This window comes from Daldinia childiae, assembly GCF_008694065.1.
Source record: "Daldinia childiae strain JS-1345 chromosome Unknown Scaffold6, whole genome shotgun sequence".
Classification (NCBI taxonomy): domain Eukaryota; kingdom Fungi; phylum Ascomycota; class Sordariomycetes; order Xylariales; family Hypoxylaceae; genus Daldinia; species Daldinia childiae.
In genome coordinates this window covers 223,515-238,891 of record NW_022984647.1, presented here as the reverse complement: position 1 = coordinate 238,891, position 15,377 = coordinate 223,515, and the positions used below count along the sequence as shown (strand labels likewise).

Sequence of the window (15,377 nt, the reverse complement as noted above, 5' to 3'; positions counted from 1 at the left end):
CCGCGTAGATTGCAGCGCATCTCAAGTTCTAGACTGGTAAGTCCCTCTCTTTTTCGTACGTAGGACCTGTATGTATGTATCTATGTATGTATCTATCTATTAGTTTTTTTTTTTTTTTTTCCAAGTGGTTTCCCAAGGAGATGGGCACGTAATGCCGAGAACCACGGTTCATTCTGCTTACTTGCTGCGTTGTCAAGTTCGGGTCGGTTTTTCCACACTGCCGTATCTGCGTATTTGCTGTATTTGCTGTACGATACATACATACGCAACAATACGCATTACTGAACCACCATTCACCACTTCTCGTCCCGGTATTGGAGCACCAGACTTTCTAACCCGGCACCCGAGACTACGATGGGTAAAGCAAAGGTAAGGTTAAGCAAGTAGGATATACGACCGGTTGAAGACGCCACTGCACTACTGCAAATCCATCTCGAAGCTGGTCTGGCACCGTACTGTAAGCATTGAGCTTTCCTGCATATGGGCTCTCTGTTGTTTCTTTGTCTTGTCTAGCTTCTCCCGGCTCTCCGTCGTAATTTTCCTTTCACCGCTTCCTCCGTTCCCCAAGGCTCCTCACGGGATCCATTCATGTACCAGCCATCGACGATCTGCCAGACTAGAGCTTTATTTTTTTTTCCCTATCGAACAAAACTACCCCTTGCTTTTCTCCACTATTACGTCCGGCTCTTAAACATTTGAGCTGTGGGGGTGGATGAAATTCACAACAGGCGAAGACGGAAAGGTCTGTAGCGTAGATAGGCAGACGACAGGGCATAGAAGGTCACAAAAGAGGGCAGCTTTTTTCGGACACTCAAAGTTCGTCAGCCAAGATTCCAACCATCCAAGCAGGTGTCTGGTTATCTGGGTAGTAAGACGTTTCTTTAAGAAGTGGATTCTCTGGCGTTGCCTTGTCCGAGGGCTGTAACCTTTAAAACCTCCACATATTGCTGTCGTCCCTCCAGTTAACAGGCTCAAACCCAGCCTGCTTAGAGAGTGAGGCTAACAGCCAGCTTAGCCGGCTGCCGCTGTTGCGTGTGTCAATATACACCAATCCGACGCCGCATCTCCCCAAGAGGGATCCTGCACGACCATTGATTGTCGTGGCGTCCCTGCAGTCGACTTTGCTCAGCTTTCCCCCCCTCCGCTATATGGGTTTTACTGCGAGAATTCCGAAAAAAAACTCGGTGATGATTCGCAAGTCTTCCCTTTGACATTTGACAGCAAAGTCCGAGTTACACATCGTCTACCATCTCACCCGCGACCTCTGGGTGGTACCACGTCCAACTTCATCTTTCTTAACACTGATCGAGGACTTTCTCAAGAAATGTCAAATGGCCAGCTGGTACGTCGGAGGGACGGAGATGTCGCGCTCCTCAAGCGACTCATCTCTCCCCGACGGCCCATATCGTCGACGTCGCCAGCACGTCGAGCACAAGAAGCGTCGTCCCAGCTACTCTGAACTTTCTAGCCTTCCAGATGACTTCAAAATGTTTCAACCGTTTAAGCGCCACCGGTTTGTTGACCACCCCGATACCTTCGAAACCATGGATTTTGAGCAGACCCTGGCCCGTCCGGCTTTCTTCATCATTAAGGAGGGAAACTCCGGCCCCGGCTCGTCCGGCTTCGGACAGGTAATGGTCGAAAACTCCGTCGCGGCCCACCACCGCACCGAATCTACGATGCGGCCTGGCTCTTTTCAACACTACAGGGTGCGGTCGGACTCACCCGCTATGAGCCGTCCTACTCACGCCGATCAAGCCCACGATGAGGCGGCCAAGCTTGTCGCGGCTGACCTAGCAGACCCTCGCCGGAGGAGCAGGGTCTCCCAGCACGAGCGAATCCTCAGGAGCCTCATCTGTCCCAAGTCGCCCGAGGCCGAGTTTGACATAGACGATGTCGCCCTGCAGGGCATCTTCTACGCGGCTAACGAAATCTTCTTCCACGGAAAGCTTAAGGGTCGTGTCGCATGGGCATGGAGAGACTTACCCAGCTGCCTCATCGGCACCACCGCACTGAGGAGGTCACCACTGACCGATGGCTACGAGACGCTCATATTCCTGTCGCGACGCATTCTCAAGGACAAGAAGTATAACAGGCGTCTGCTCATCTCGACCTTCATCCATGAGCTCATCCATAGTTACCTATTCGTCTTTTGCGGGTTTCAATCTAAGGAGTGCGGCGGCCACACTAAAGGATTCCAACGCATCGCCAACCTCATCGACGAGTGGGCTGGCCCAGACCTCCTATATCTCCACAACATTGAAGCCAAGCTTAGCGACTTCGAGACTAAAGCCGCGGCTCTACCTAAGGATTCGGATTTCGATAGCTGGGGCGCACCGTGGTCACACAACCTTACTACCGGAGACTACATCTTCCCGAGCCGTCACCAATGCGGGTTGTCGTCTGCGGCTCTACGTTTACTGGACCGGGACGATCTATGACGAGCCATCAACGTCCTGGTTCTGCGGCTGCATCTCGCGAGCCGAGAGGCAGCCTAATGTTACCCCGCATAGGGCTAGATCTTTTTCCAAAATCTTCGTATCCTACCCTACCCTACCTTACTCAACCTTACATATATACATACCTACATACATACATACATACATACATACCTTGGGTACCTAACCCACATATATACTCACCCTTCATTACTTTCCTTTGTCTTATACAGGCATGGCGACGGCGTATCGTTATATCGTTATATACCCCTACCTAGATTCGGGACGGAACTACTATTATTACTACTGGGAAGCTTGGGTTTCGTTGGCACGTCGAGATGAATAATTCGTTCTAGATCAGCATTAGCGCATGAGATATTTTTTTGTTACGGGAAATGGTAAATGGTGTTTGGAAGTTTCTTTCTTTCTTTCTTTTTTCTCTAGTTATTACTTTTACTGTTGTTTGATGTTTATGCCCCCTTTACGCGTCATGGCCTGTTTTTGCATGTTGGAAAGAAGAATATTCTTGTTGATATTGTTGTGTTGATCCTCGAATCTAGTACATATATGTAGGTAGCTAACATGTATCCCAATCGATCACCGTTTATAGATACGATACGACGAAATAGAAATAAAGTCTGAGTGTCGAGAATTGTTTGGTCCCCGTGAGTTAGTGAGTGAGTGAGTGTGATATTCGGTATTCGAATTGCTGTGTTCTGTGTTCTGTGATGTTCTACTTTGTCTCCACTTGAGCAACTACCGACACTCCGGGTTCCCGTCTTGGTGCCCGATCTCTTGGGTCTAGCGCGCGTATTATTATTATTATTTTTGGCGGCAGACGGGGCCGTTTCGAATGCAAGGCTACGTTGCGAATGGGGTCATCTTAGTGTCGATTGTTTGTAATTGCAACTTACTCTACGACTGCAGATGTTATATGATGAGGCATATTTCGCCTTGCCAACTCACGATGCCTTCGTTTCCCGAAATTGAGTTAGGTACCTAATCTAACTTAGACGTATGTATGCATCGTATGTGCTATGTAAGTAGGAGGTAGATACCTATGCATGTCAGAGAATAATAATTGGGTACGCGGCTATCTCCGACAGTTTAAACGGTCTGCATATATTGGGCATGTAGGTGCAGTTGCATATGTGCATGATCTTGTCCGCCCTCGGAATTGGACACCAAATCGTATGTATGCATCTGCCCGACGTTAGGCACGACTCATGCAGTGTGCCTCAGATTGCGGGATGCTACATTTTTTTTTTCATTTATGTCGACAACGGGCATAATAAATTGACTCATCTAGATTACCTATCATGGCTTATGGAAGGCCCCTCTTTCTGACGACTACGTACCTAATTCATCTGAATTATCATCTCATCCTCTAGGTGCGAAGAACTTCGAGAGCCTTCTTCAGGCTTTTAATCTCCTGTTTCCATTCCTCCCTGGCTTTCGTGCTGGCGGGGCTTTCTTTTGCGATGCTTTCCACCTCTTCGTTGGTCATAGATAGTACTCGCTCGGGGGTAAACAACTGGAAAACGCTCTGTTCGCCATCTAGCAAAAAATGAGTGACGGCTTGTTGATCAATCCCGTCTAGGAAACGCGCACGAGCTATCTCGTAGTACGTCTTTATTATATCGTGCACGTCTCCGTAAATATGCTCCGTGGAAGGCAGCGCTACTCCAGTGATGGCTGTTTTGGCATCAGTTTCTACCGTAGCATGATTCCTTTGTTTGGTGGATGTAGAGGTGTCCTTGTTGTCTTCCAGTATCGTATGCTTCAGGCGTTTTTCTCGGTTGCTAGCCAGAAGTTCTGAAAAATGGGGGTTGCTGGTGGCTACTTTACCCTTACACTCGATTTGTAAGAGGAATTCCGTATGCTTCATGGCACGACGATAGTAGTCAAGAAGATCGTTTGAGAGAAATTTTTGAAACCTACGTCGTACCACGCCATCCGGAGAGGCTATCTTCATAGCCGTGTAAATGAACTCGTGGATGATATAAATGACATTTGAGAGATAAGTTAGAGTAATCTTATTCCATTTCTCTGACTGTTCTCTGAATACTATGGGTAGTATAGGATTTCCAAACTACCAAGCTTATTAGTACCTATGAGTCTCAAACACAATATCGCAAGCTATTGAATTATAGTGGTGTGAGTCATAACTTACAACATCGAGTTCGTCTCTAGCGGAAGGCGAGTATATCTGCTGAATGTAGTCGATAAGATCTCCCTTAGAAGGACCTAGACAGTGAAATGGTTCATGAAGTAATCCCTGTAACTCAGGATATTGATAAGTTGCCCGGCAAAGATAACCCTGGTACATTGGCGACACTTGGAAATTGTTTGTATCATCTTCGCCTTTGAACTTGTAGTGATGTCCTCTCATAAATAGCATCTTGGTAAATGCTTCATTATTTTCCTGCAAGTTAGCGGCAAGCTGTAGCCGGGAGTTTTGAGACAAGACCGGGTGCTCATTGTTTTTCATATCTAAGGCATGCCTTACAATGTCTGAAAACTGGATAGCGGCGCGGACAAGGTATGTTCGTTGCTTGTCAGTGTCGACGCGAGGTTCACCCAATAACTTCAGAAATCTTTTATTCTTCGCAATGGCAGCTGTCACTTCCTCATTGACTTCAAAGAAGTACTGTTCTGTGTGTCCTATAAGCAGTTTTTGAAGCCGAGATCGAATCGAGCCGATGCCAACTCGGGCTTTGTCCAATTGATCCCATGGAGATTCATTGAAGAATACACGCTCGACGTAATTGCGTTGGGCAAGATCAGAGGTAGGGTCGCATTCTTTTCGGTTTCTGACGATGAAGCATTCTAGGAAGGGTTCTTCCTGATTGACCAGATCGACAATTTCCTTCTTGGATGCATACTCGGCTATGAGATCCGGTTTCGTAAGTATCGCAATACTACGTCTCCCACTAGGATCAACCTTTTCCACATTCTTCACAATGTGCCGCGCTTTGATATCAGCTCTGCAGAGGGTAACTGCAAGGATGCTAAACCGTGTTAACCGGTAGTTATATACGAATACGATATAAAATTCCATTGCAAATAACTCACATTGTTCGAGGCGCTTTGATATAATCAGCCACTATTGACTCAACTACCGAGCTAACTAACGTATCACCTATAGTGCCTATTTTCTATTAGGCTATTGGTTCAGTCTCGAATTAGAACACATACGTTGAATATCAGGTGATCCTAGCTCACAGAGTTAGAATAAAATTAAGACATATAATAGCTAAAAACGAACCAGGGAGATCAATTATTGTCAGATGCTTTTCTCTGGGACCGGTTATCTCGATTTGCAAGACATCTCTATAGTACTCCGGCTCAAAATAACGTAGATCGATATCCTGACGAATGATAGAAACCTATTTAATAATAAGTAACGAGATAAGCTGTATGTCGGGTCTATCCGTGAGAGGAGAAAAATACCTGTTTGAATAGATCTTGCAATCCTTTGCTACTTATGTCTTTTGGTAAAAGTTCCACTTCAAAAGCGCGTAACTCGGCAGCTCTATACATGCAGGATCTGGGGGCGGGCCGCATGGATGCCAGGATTCTCTCCGTATTACTTCTCCGATAGACGACCTCAATGATGTAACCAGTGCCGTATTTGGTGGCTCGTGGAAAGGGAAACCCAGTTAAACTTTTGAGAACACTAGATTTGCCAACGGATCGGTCACCAACCACAACAAGCTGTGCGAGATGATGTCAGTTATATACAAGACTTAGGTAACAATAAACTAAGGCAGGTATACCTGAGTCAGTGGTACCGCAGGGGAGATATTCAAACTCCGTAACTTGTCGATTTTCTGCAAGAGAGCTGGGTCACCCAGGCCTCCTACTTGGATTCCTTCAGATTCGGGCATTATCAACTGTGACAAGCGGCATGAAACAATATGCTAACAGATGAGGCAAAAGAAAAAGAAGGGAGAAAACCACCAAGGAGCAGAAACTCATCATAATATCGTCCCATTTCAACCTTACCTATGCTCTCCTCAACCACTTCCCTGCCCCGTTTGTATTCAGCCACACCGGAGGCTTCATCGCTTACATGCATAGGTATGTATTCCCGGATTCCGTTCACAAATCGACTGGTATTATTCCTGCTCTTCCTAGATATCTTATGGACAATTTTGAAATCGCGGCTAACTGCAGATATGCCTATCGATCCCGTCAAATTATACGCGGTGGCGCAGAGTACCTGGCAAATGATCTTACGCCGTTTACAGTATGGATTCCATAGCCCGAATAAGAGAAACGGGCAGTATTTGGCACGTGCATAGCCAAACTCGGGCTGCCTCTATGTACCTAGGTACTCTTCAATAACAGGTAGGTTACCTAAGGTACCTAAAGCAATAAAGTAAAAGAGTCCGACAAAATATTTAAATAACTCACGTAGAATTACGATCAGTCATTTAAAGTGCACGAGATCTAAGTGTATAATAGTCTTGATTAAAGAGCTAAGTTCGAGCTTTGCTATGTACAGTTTAGAGATCGTTTTATATAGTAGCTCGGCTATTTATGTAATACGACGAGCCAAGTTGTTAAGGTCAGTTTCGTGATAAAATATATGTCATTGAAACAGACTGAAATATCACGTACGACCATAAAATCTGGAAAATTCGGGATCCCGTCCGCTCTCCCCTAGACAAGCCAGATATTGCCGGATTAGTAGTTGGGTCGGTGACGACCAGCGAATCCCTGGTGTTGTACGTTTTACTTTTTTACATTTTGCATCCTGTCCCCCTTTTTTTATATAGTTAACTTCTAAGGTGTATGTGTGCTACGACAATACTGTATTATAAAGAAGGTCATGATATAAGCGAAATAGTAATAGGGGTATGGATTATTTGACAAGACCCACACAAGCCCTATAAGTGATGTTTTACCTTTACCTCGTTCAAACTCATTCTTAAGGAAAACCGGTAGCAACGACACCTCTTAAAAATTGGTAGATAAATAGTGTTGGATTGGCTTATAGAGCTACTAAACGATTGAATAACATGTGCACATGTTTAAAGAATTTTCCAACATGAAATGATAATCGGTCCCATCAAGGGTACCCTAAAACAAGACTTCCGTATAGATCCAACTTCATAGTTTGAAAGGAATAGAATATTCCATTCCTGTCAGTTTCACTTGGCACATCCCAGTGAGATATGCTCGATCATATCGTGGTTTTGTCTACTAGCTTTATTAGATGGATTTTATGATAGTTAGGTAAGTGAGGGATTCCGTACTTATCTAGACCTGGATTCCAACAGACTGGAACCTGAGGTTGGAGGCCACGCTGTCGAACTGGACGAGGACCGAGACGGAAATTCCCTTGCCCTGGTAGGTAGCCTGGGCGGAGTTGATGGTGAGGGAGAAAGACTGTCCCTTCTGGAGCCCCTCTTCCTTGAACTTGACCAAGTTGGCAAGGTAGATGGCCACAGCATCGACGTTGGCCGACTGGGAAGAAAAGTCGACGGCGACGACCTTGAGGTTCGGGTTGTTGACGGGAGGGCTGGGGATGGTGAAGTGGATCCATCCGCTCAGCTCGTTCGGGCTCGTCGGCTTGACGAGAGCGGATCCCTTGTCGGCGGTGATGGAGAATGAGGAGGTGCTGTCCTTGATGGCACCGATGCCGTGGGTGGAGATCCAGGTAGTCATTTTGATGAGGTTTATTGACGTGTAAGTCGAGAGTTCTTCTCATGAGTTGTTAGCTAATTACATTCTGCTCAAGACTTCTGGGGTGTGATTGATAAGTGTTTGTTCTTACTTTCTGAGAGTCAAGTAGGATTGTCCTGATGGAAGTTGTGACTGAAGACTGGTGGTTAAGATGATCTGTCTGCTTGAGATGGACTAATATGTAGTCGTAAACCTCGATATATATACTTTTTCCAGGACTATCCAGAACCAACCGGTCGTAGTAATTTGTACATTAATATCAACTCCATGAAGTGGTCGCCGACATTATGTCGCATCTTCGGGATGCATCGTGAAGGTATTCTGCAGGCGCATCTCCTACCTGCCGCTCTTTCAGCTTCTCTCTGAGCTTGGCAACGATGCATATTGGTGTTGAAAATCACAACGTTTCCTTTTACGATCTTCTCAAAATCGCGGATCCCGAATGGATGAAGCTGCGCAGTATGATTATGCTCATTTCCTTCAAGCTATTGTATCATTGGCTATGATGCTAGACGCCTGTCTCAGACCTAGTACGTCTGGGGTTGGAATATCGCCGTCGGCGATGCTCTCCAACGTGACTCCTCATCATGTAGAAGCGGCGGCACATCAAGACAGAGATCTCGCGATGTATTCTTCCTTTGATAGGTTAGGTATCAACCGCTTGAGGCGTGATCTAGAAGAGGGGTCAGGTTGCCTTGGTCTACAATACGTAATCTTCCAAAAAGGACGACGTACCTAAAGTAATCGATATACTCCAGCATAGCCTCCTTAGCTGTCTCTCGAGGTGTAGCGATTGTTACATTTTTACTTTCCTACTGATCTGTTATTATTTCTGTTGATTGGACAATTTGCGATGGCGTTTAAACTAAGACGCGGTAAAGTGTCGTCGAGGCCGTAGGTAGACTGATGCTATACGACACAATAATGCAGAGAACTTACCTAATTGATTCTTATGTTTGGATTAAGTATAGTTCGGTATTAGAATTAACAATCATCATTGGCCCTGAGTATCTCTATTATTGTGCCTGATGTTTGCCAACGTCCCAAAACGTATTTTCAGCTTGGTTGGCCTGCAGAGTAAGGGGCGGGGTACCAGCCTCTTGACATGGGTGTTGCGGTTTCTTCCAAGCCGCTTGTAAGCTGAAATATAGACCTGCATGATGAGTATAGAGTTATATTGTATATAGATGATAGATTGCGTAAGTCGTATGGTGCTATTGTAGTTGCAGGTGTAGGATTTGGAAAATAATAAGGCTTTGGGAGGCGGCCTAGCTCGGGATTAAACCGATACGTTTAGACGAAGCAGAATTTTCTGTATATGTAAGTTGTCTCTGGTTGATTACGACGCCTATGATTATAGATTCTTGGGCAATAAGGAGGTTGCCCCCCTATTGCACGGTTGTGATCACAACTAGCTTTAAACTTGTTAGACGTGTTTGGTGGTTAAAGAGCATTTAAATTGTAGTTTCTTATGACTGAATTAGCTATGAAAGTTCTAAAAATCATGATAATCGTGATGTTTACCATGGCTATAATAGTATATCCGTTACGGTAAGTACATCGTGGCTATCACTGGCATATGCGTCCCATACCCTAGGCGATTTCATCAGCAAGCTCCTTAATGCCGTATGCAGATCTTTACAATTATCCCGTTGCCCGACTTGCGTCAAGTGGCGTCTTCTGGACTGGCTGACATTTAATATTTTAGGAAGCTTGGGATATATTGTTACGTATGTTCTCAGCTACTATGTAGGCCAGAAAGTAGTAACGACTGAAAAGGGGTCAGCGCATGATTGCAGTCTTCAGCCAGAACATAAACATTACATTAGGTATAGGTGAAACAGAAGAAACAATTAGAAAAATTAATAGCTATATTCTCCTACATCATGAATCAGTCCCATAGCTTCCAATAACCCCAAGTATGAACTCTGAATCTCAACTATTATTGAGAGTTGGTACTGCATCTTAAAAAAGCTCATATCAAGGTAAAAGGTTCCTGTTATAAAATACCATTGCTAACACCACTCGTTATCCTTGAGTTAAATACGCAAAGATGTCTGATCACAAGTCTTAGCGTCGTATTCGGCCCCCGTAACCAGCCTTGCCTTTCCTACTGTACGAGTGGGATAAGTGTGTAGCTTAGAATGACCGCTACCAACCCCCATCAATCACGCCTAGTTCTTACCATTTAAATATTAGACACTCTGCTAGAAGAAACTCAATGCTTTTTAGTCTTCTATACATTGACACCAGGTATCATTATTGTATTCAACTCACGGGTAAATAAATTGATAATATCATACCTATCCAAACCAAAAGCTAGTGAGTATTGACCAGTTGAACGAGTTAGCAAATCAACATCAACAAGCTAACCTTCTCTACATTATTAGAGACTTTCAAAATGCGAGTGTGGGTATCGTCTCACGGCGCCGGAGCCATCAACACTTTAGACAACTCCTTCAGCATCACAGCCAACGAAGGAGGGTCGGTGATACGACCGACGAAAGCCGGGGAACTCAAAGGAACTGTTCTATTTCCTCTCCACGGCCTACCTAGTACTATTTCCTATTACAACAAGGTGGCTGTTGACTTCTCGTCTCAAACCGCACGTGTTGACGAGGTAGTAATTATGTCCGGCAGCGATGAGGTCTTCCAGAAGAAGAGGCTGCGCAAAACTGGAGACTTCACCATTCCGCTGCACGACCGCCACGTCAAAGCGGAAGAGGAGGGAAAAGGCTTGGCATTATGGCTCAAGGTAGAGTTTGAGAATGTGACTGCAGAGCTTGAGTTCCGGTCAGTTGGACTTGAGGTTGTTGTGACTTCTCCACCGCCAACTGAAAAGATTAAACTCGACAGCGGGACTTGGAATACAGGCAATGTTAGACCATGGGATCATCCTAGAGAGAAGACCGAAGGGTTGGTCAAGTTCGCAAAGGAATTTAGCTCAATTCCGACGGTGTTGGTTAGCATGAATACCGCAAGTGTTAAAGGAGGCTCCAATTTTAGAGTCAAGGTTTACGCGACAGAGATTAACTCTCATGGGTTCATGGTCCATGCAGATAGCTGGGCAGATACGGTGTTATATTCGTGCGGCGTGACATGGCTAGCGATAGGATCTTGACATGTTAGTGAGGATATCTTGGGACAGCTAAGGACACCGGGAGGAGTAGGAGCTGAAAGTGGGACCGTTAAGCTTGGGACAAATAATTCATATACCTATCTAATAGAATACAATTATCATAACAGGTAGTAACGGAGCCTAGGTCATCTCCCTAACTACATTATTCCTCCCTCGCCTCCCTCTCCTCTCTCGCCTCCCTCTCCTCCCTCTCCTCCCTCTCCTCCCTCTCCTCCCTCTCCTCCCTCTCCTCCCTCTCCTCCCTCTCCTCCCTCTCTGGCCATTCCGAAAGGCGAAAATCCTACCATAGAAAAGAAACTACCGAAAAGGAATATACAACTCTAGATACGCTCAACCTGCTCCAAAAGCTTATCGACGGAATCTCCATTGATACTGTCATTGTTGATCATCAGCTTCAGTTGCCCTTTCAAAGTTTGATACTTGACCGCCGACTGCATCATATCCATGTATCTTTTGATGTCACTCGGCGGAAGTCCTTGTGGCACCTTCGTTAGACTATGTGGATTGATCGGCGCTGCCAAACAAACGCCTCCATAGTACTGATCAACATTTGACAAACGATTGTTCATCATGAGGTTCGCTTCCCAATGCGGAGCAATCTTTTCGAAACAGAGGCGCTCTCCTTTGGACGATTCCTCATCCCAGTCCATTGCCCAGTCCACCGGCCATTTAAAATCATCAGTCAGACTTAGGGTAGCATAGCGCATCTTGTGGCCTTTAGGAGGGTGTGTGGGGAATACGTCTATTATAGATCTGGAAGAGCCCCAATGCCAGATACCTCGGAAGTTAAGAAGATCCTTATCTGAAACCAAAGAGCATTCGCCTAAGTTTAGAGACGGGACGAGCTTGTAGATGTAAGATTTGGCCTCGTCATCGCATACGGCCATGGCTTGGAGAATTGCTAGGTATAGACGCGGGATAGAGTAGGCCTCCACACTCTGCATTTTAAGCTTGGCTTGCTGATTTAGGAATTTGAAGACGGGGCTAAGGGTGCAGCCTTTCTTCCTGTCGGCCAGAAGTATCATTGCGGCAGCGTCCTTTGCTATCTCTGGGAGAGTAAAGTCAAGGGCGCACCAGACACGCTTAACCCATGTCATATGGGTAGCAGGGTAGGGCCAATGAATCATGGTGTAATTGGTTCCCAAGAAGAAAGCGTTGAATGGACATAGTAGTTCCGATGTATCTGCGCCCTCATAGTCGGATTCGTCCTCATCGATATCAATATCAAGCTCGCCATTGATATGAGACTCGCCGACAGTGCTAAGCTCACCATTGATGTGAAACTCACCGATATAAGCGTCAGGCTCACTTTCGTCAGCGCGACACATATCGATATCACCTTGACTTGGATTAGTGTCGTCCATGGTGGAACCGTCCAATTGGGATAGCTGTTGATCAATTTTGAAGATCTGGGTCTCTCTCATTGCCTCTTCGTCATAAGGGTGTAGGTCCAGCCACTGACCCGTATTGAAAAAGCGTTCCAGACCATCGCAATTGCTGGGACGGGCTGTCACGTATTCCACGAATTCGAGTACTTTATCTTGGGGGCAATCACCCAGCTTCTTATATAAGTCCATGCGACGAAGGTATTCAATTTCGGATTGCAAACGGCCGCGATCAACCCACTGGCTAACCAAGAATCCAACGTGTATGAACTTACGAAGCTCGGCTTCGGATGCCATCTTGATATGATGTCGCTATTCTAATAGAAATAGTCAGTATGCAGATCTAGCTGGCTATGTGAATATCTCAAGAGAGACGAAAGAGGTATAGTGAGAGAGAAGGATGCTTAATGAATACACATACCTGAAAGGGTGACAAAGGTAGCGACGTAGATGTAGTCAAGAATAAGTAGACAGAACTTAATACCTATTGATACTCAGTGAAGCTATTGCCCACAGGGTATGTCAACCAAAAAGATGACTTGAGGTTTCAGGTAAAGCTTCTGTTAGGAAAGGATATTTGGATTAAGTATGTGTATTATGTCGAATGGATTCGCAGCCCAAAAGGATTGATGTTGGGATGGCGATGGAAAAAGGTTGTGAATTGTGAAAGAAGAAAAAAATATTCAGGTCCGAAAGAATCAGGTCTGAATAAATATTGAACTTTGTGGTCTAACCTTGGAAGCTTCGTTGCAGGTAAGGGTCAGCGCAGCTGCCGTCTTTGTACGCGGCAATGACAGTGAGTTCGCTCTTACTCTGTTAGATTTTTTTCATATCCATAGCAACGCACGCAAGTTGAGAAGGAATTATCAATCCTGTACTTTCCTTGATTAACAGCTAGAAATACATAGAGACAATGCTTTGGAAAGAGCGGCCTCATTTTACCATTTTGGTACATATCTTTAAAATGGACCAGTCTGATATTATAGTCCTAAGGAAGATCCTAAGGAAGGTCCTAAGGAACATGGCAAATCGTGAGAATACCACCAATAGTGTAAGTACCTAATACACTGATTATGTAGCCAGCTACATGTAACTACCTTTGTAACCTATACATATTATCATTACATGTATCTCAAAGGCACATATCCGTGCTGGTAGTTGTCGCTATTGCTGTTTCCGTTGTCATTGCCAATGCCATTGCCATTGTCATTGCCATGGTCATGGCAATGTACGTACCGAACATGCCTAAAAGGTTAGGTAACTACTACCCAAGCATAAATACCGCAACTCACTACAAAACTCATTCATCAGGTAGTACATGTAGAGAGAGGTTATTAGATACGGCAGGCACGTGCTTGAGTAGAAGGTGTAGGTATGTACGTGTTTATGAGTGGGACTTGTGATAGCTTAGATGATCTCCTTATTATCCTTATTGTATGGGCTTGGTCCCATCTCTCTCCTTCACATCTCTTCCCTAGGACCGTACATTATTATCATCCTTATTCTTCTTTAACCACTATTACAACATCCCTCAACCTTGTAAATGGCGGGAAGCAAACTCCCTAAATCGCTCCCAACAGCGGGGTTTAAGGTGTGCATACATAGCACCTCTGCCTAGAAGATTAATTATAACAGCGCTTTTCGATGAGCAACATGAGTAATGCATAGAAGATCAAGACTGGAGAACACAGCATATAGTACGGCTCATGATATTCAATATACTAGAGATCTATAAGAATCAATTAGCCAGGTAATATAGGCCATACCATAAGCTGGGAAAATATTGTAGGCTTTACAATTAAACACTTGATACTATAGATATCTAGTTAGGCCTAAATCTATTAGTACTAGCTGTAGCTTCATCCGCTATATAATTCTTGTAGTAAAAGAAGAAAGGTTTATACGATTCCTACCCCAGAAACCCCTTATAAAGCAACTGATTTAATAATTGCGGTTACTTATGGAATCATGAGATTGACCTAAGGTAATTCCTATATTTTTGGAAAATAGACGCAGATATGAATTTAATGGTACTTTAGTTATAGACTCGAGTAGTTGGTGCACAGCACAAGACGACCGCATATAGATAATTTCGTAATTGTATAGCTTATAGTTCCACAACCTTTTCATGTAACCTATCGGCAGCTATATTCCAGGTATCATGATTTGTCGCATGCTTGAGGAGCGAGAAGGGGTGTGCCATTTCATTCGTACTGCCGAAAGACTCGCGGATAATCGTAGAAATAACTAGGCGAGCTTTGAAATAGTGGCGCGAATTGATATATTCAATGACCTGACGCACGATATCCCTATCATCAGGCATAATACTGCTATGTGGCAAAGATACGGATTCCTTATGATGGATACCACCCTCCGGGTGTATCGTATTTGTGTACTCAGCTTGCTGCATGTAGCCTTTAACATCCACCCCTAAGGTACTTATGGTGGGTCGGTTCGTAGGCGAGCTAGTGGAGGCGAGTCTATACTTCTCTATCCTCGAAGCCACCTCTTCCTCCAAGAATTTATCCGATTCCTCCTTTGTTATATTAGCAACCCTAAAAGCAAGTTCAAACTTCGGGAAATGGCTATCCGGAACGGATTCACGGACGACAAATACTCTACATCCATTGATATCCAATGACACATTGTTGAGGAAATCGTCTTTAGCTTGGATAGATCTCCGTATGATACTATTCTCTATGTCTTCAAACGTAATTGTAT

General features: G+C 44.8%; 4 protein-coding genes across 4 annotated transcripts; 2 read left to right on the top strand and 2 right to left on the bottom strand.

The window, feature by feature from the left end:
• Positions 1-1,361: 1,361 nt before the first annotated feature.
• Positions 1,362-2,441, top strand: GL218_05977 (uncharacterized protein; the record flags this gene model as incomplete). The annotated part of the gene is made up of 1 exon (XM_033582671.1): positions 1,362-2,441. One exon carries the CDS (start codon positions 1,362-1,364, stop codon positions 2,439-2,441), a length of 1,080 nt encoding a protein of 359 aa, XP_033433839.1.
• Positions 2,442-3,825: 1,384 nt separating this feature from the next.
• On the bottom strand, positions 3,826-8,114 carry GL218_05976 (uncharacterized protein; the record flags this gene model as incomplete). Its single annotated transcript, XM_033582670.1, has 3 exons — positions 3,826-4,530; positions 4,612-5,449; positions 7,729-8,114. The coding sequence occupies 3 exons, from the start codon at positions 8,112-8,114 to the stop codon at positions 3,826-3,828; spliced, it is 1,929 nt and encodes a 642-aa protein (XP_033433778.1).
• A 2,419-nt stretch (positions 8,115-10,533) lies between these two features.
• GL218_05975 (uncharacterized protein) lies at positions 10,534-11,253 on the top strand (the record flags this gene model as incomplete). Its single annotated transcript, XM_033582669.1, has 1 exon — positions 10,534-11,253. The coding sequence occupies one exon, from the start codon at positions 10,534-10,536 to the stop codon at positions 11,251-11,253; it is 720 nt and encodes a 239-aa protein (XP_033433840.1).
• Positions 11,254-11,591: 338 nt separating this feature from the next.
• On the bottom strand, positions 11,592-12,953 carry GL218_05974 (uncharacterized protein; the record flags this gene model as incomplete). The annotated part of the gene is made up of 1 exon (XM_033582668.1): positions 11,592-12,953. The coding sequence occupies one exon, from the start codon at positions 12,951-12,953 to the stop codon at positions 11,592-11,594; it is 1,362 nt and encodes a 453-aa protein (XP_033433841.1).
• Positions 12,954-15,377: the final 2,424 nt, after the last annotated feature.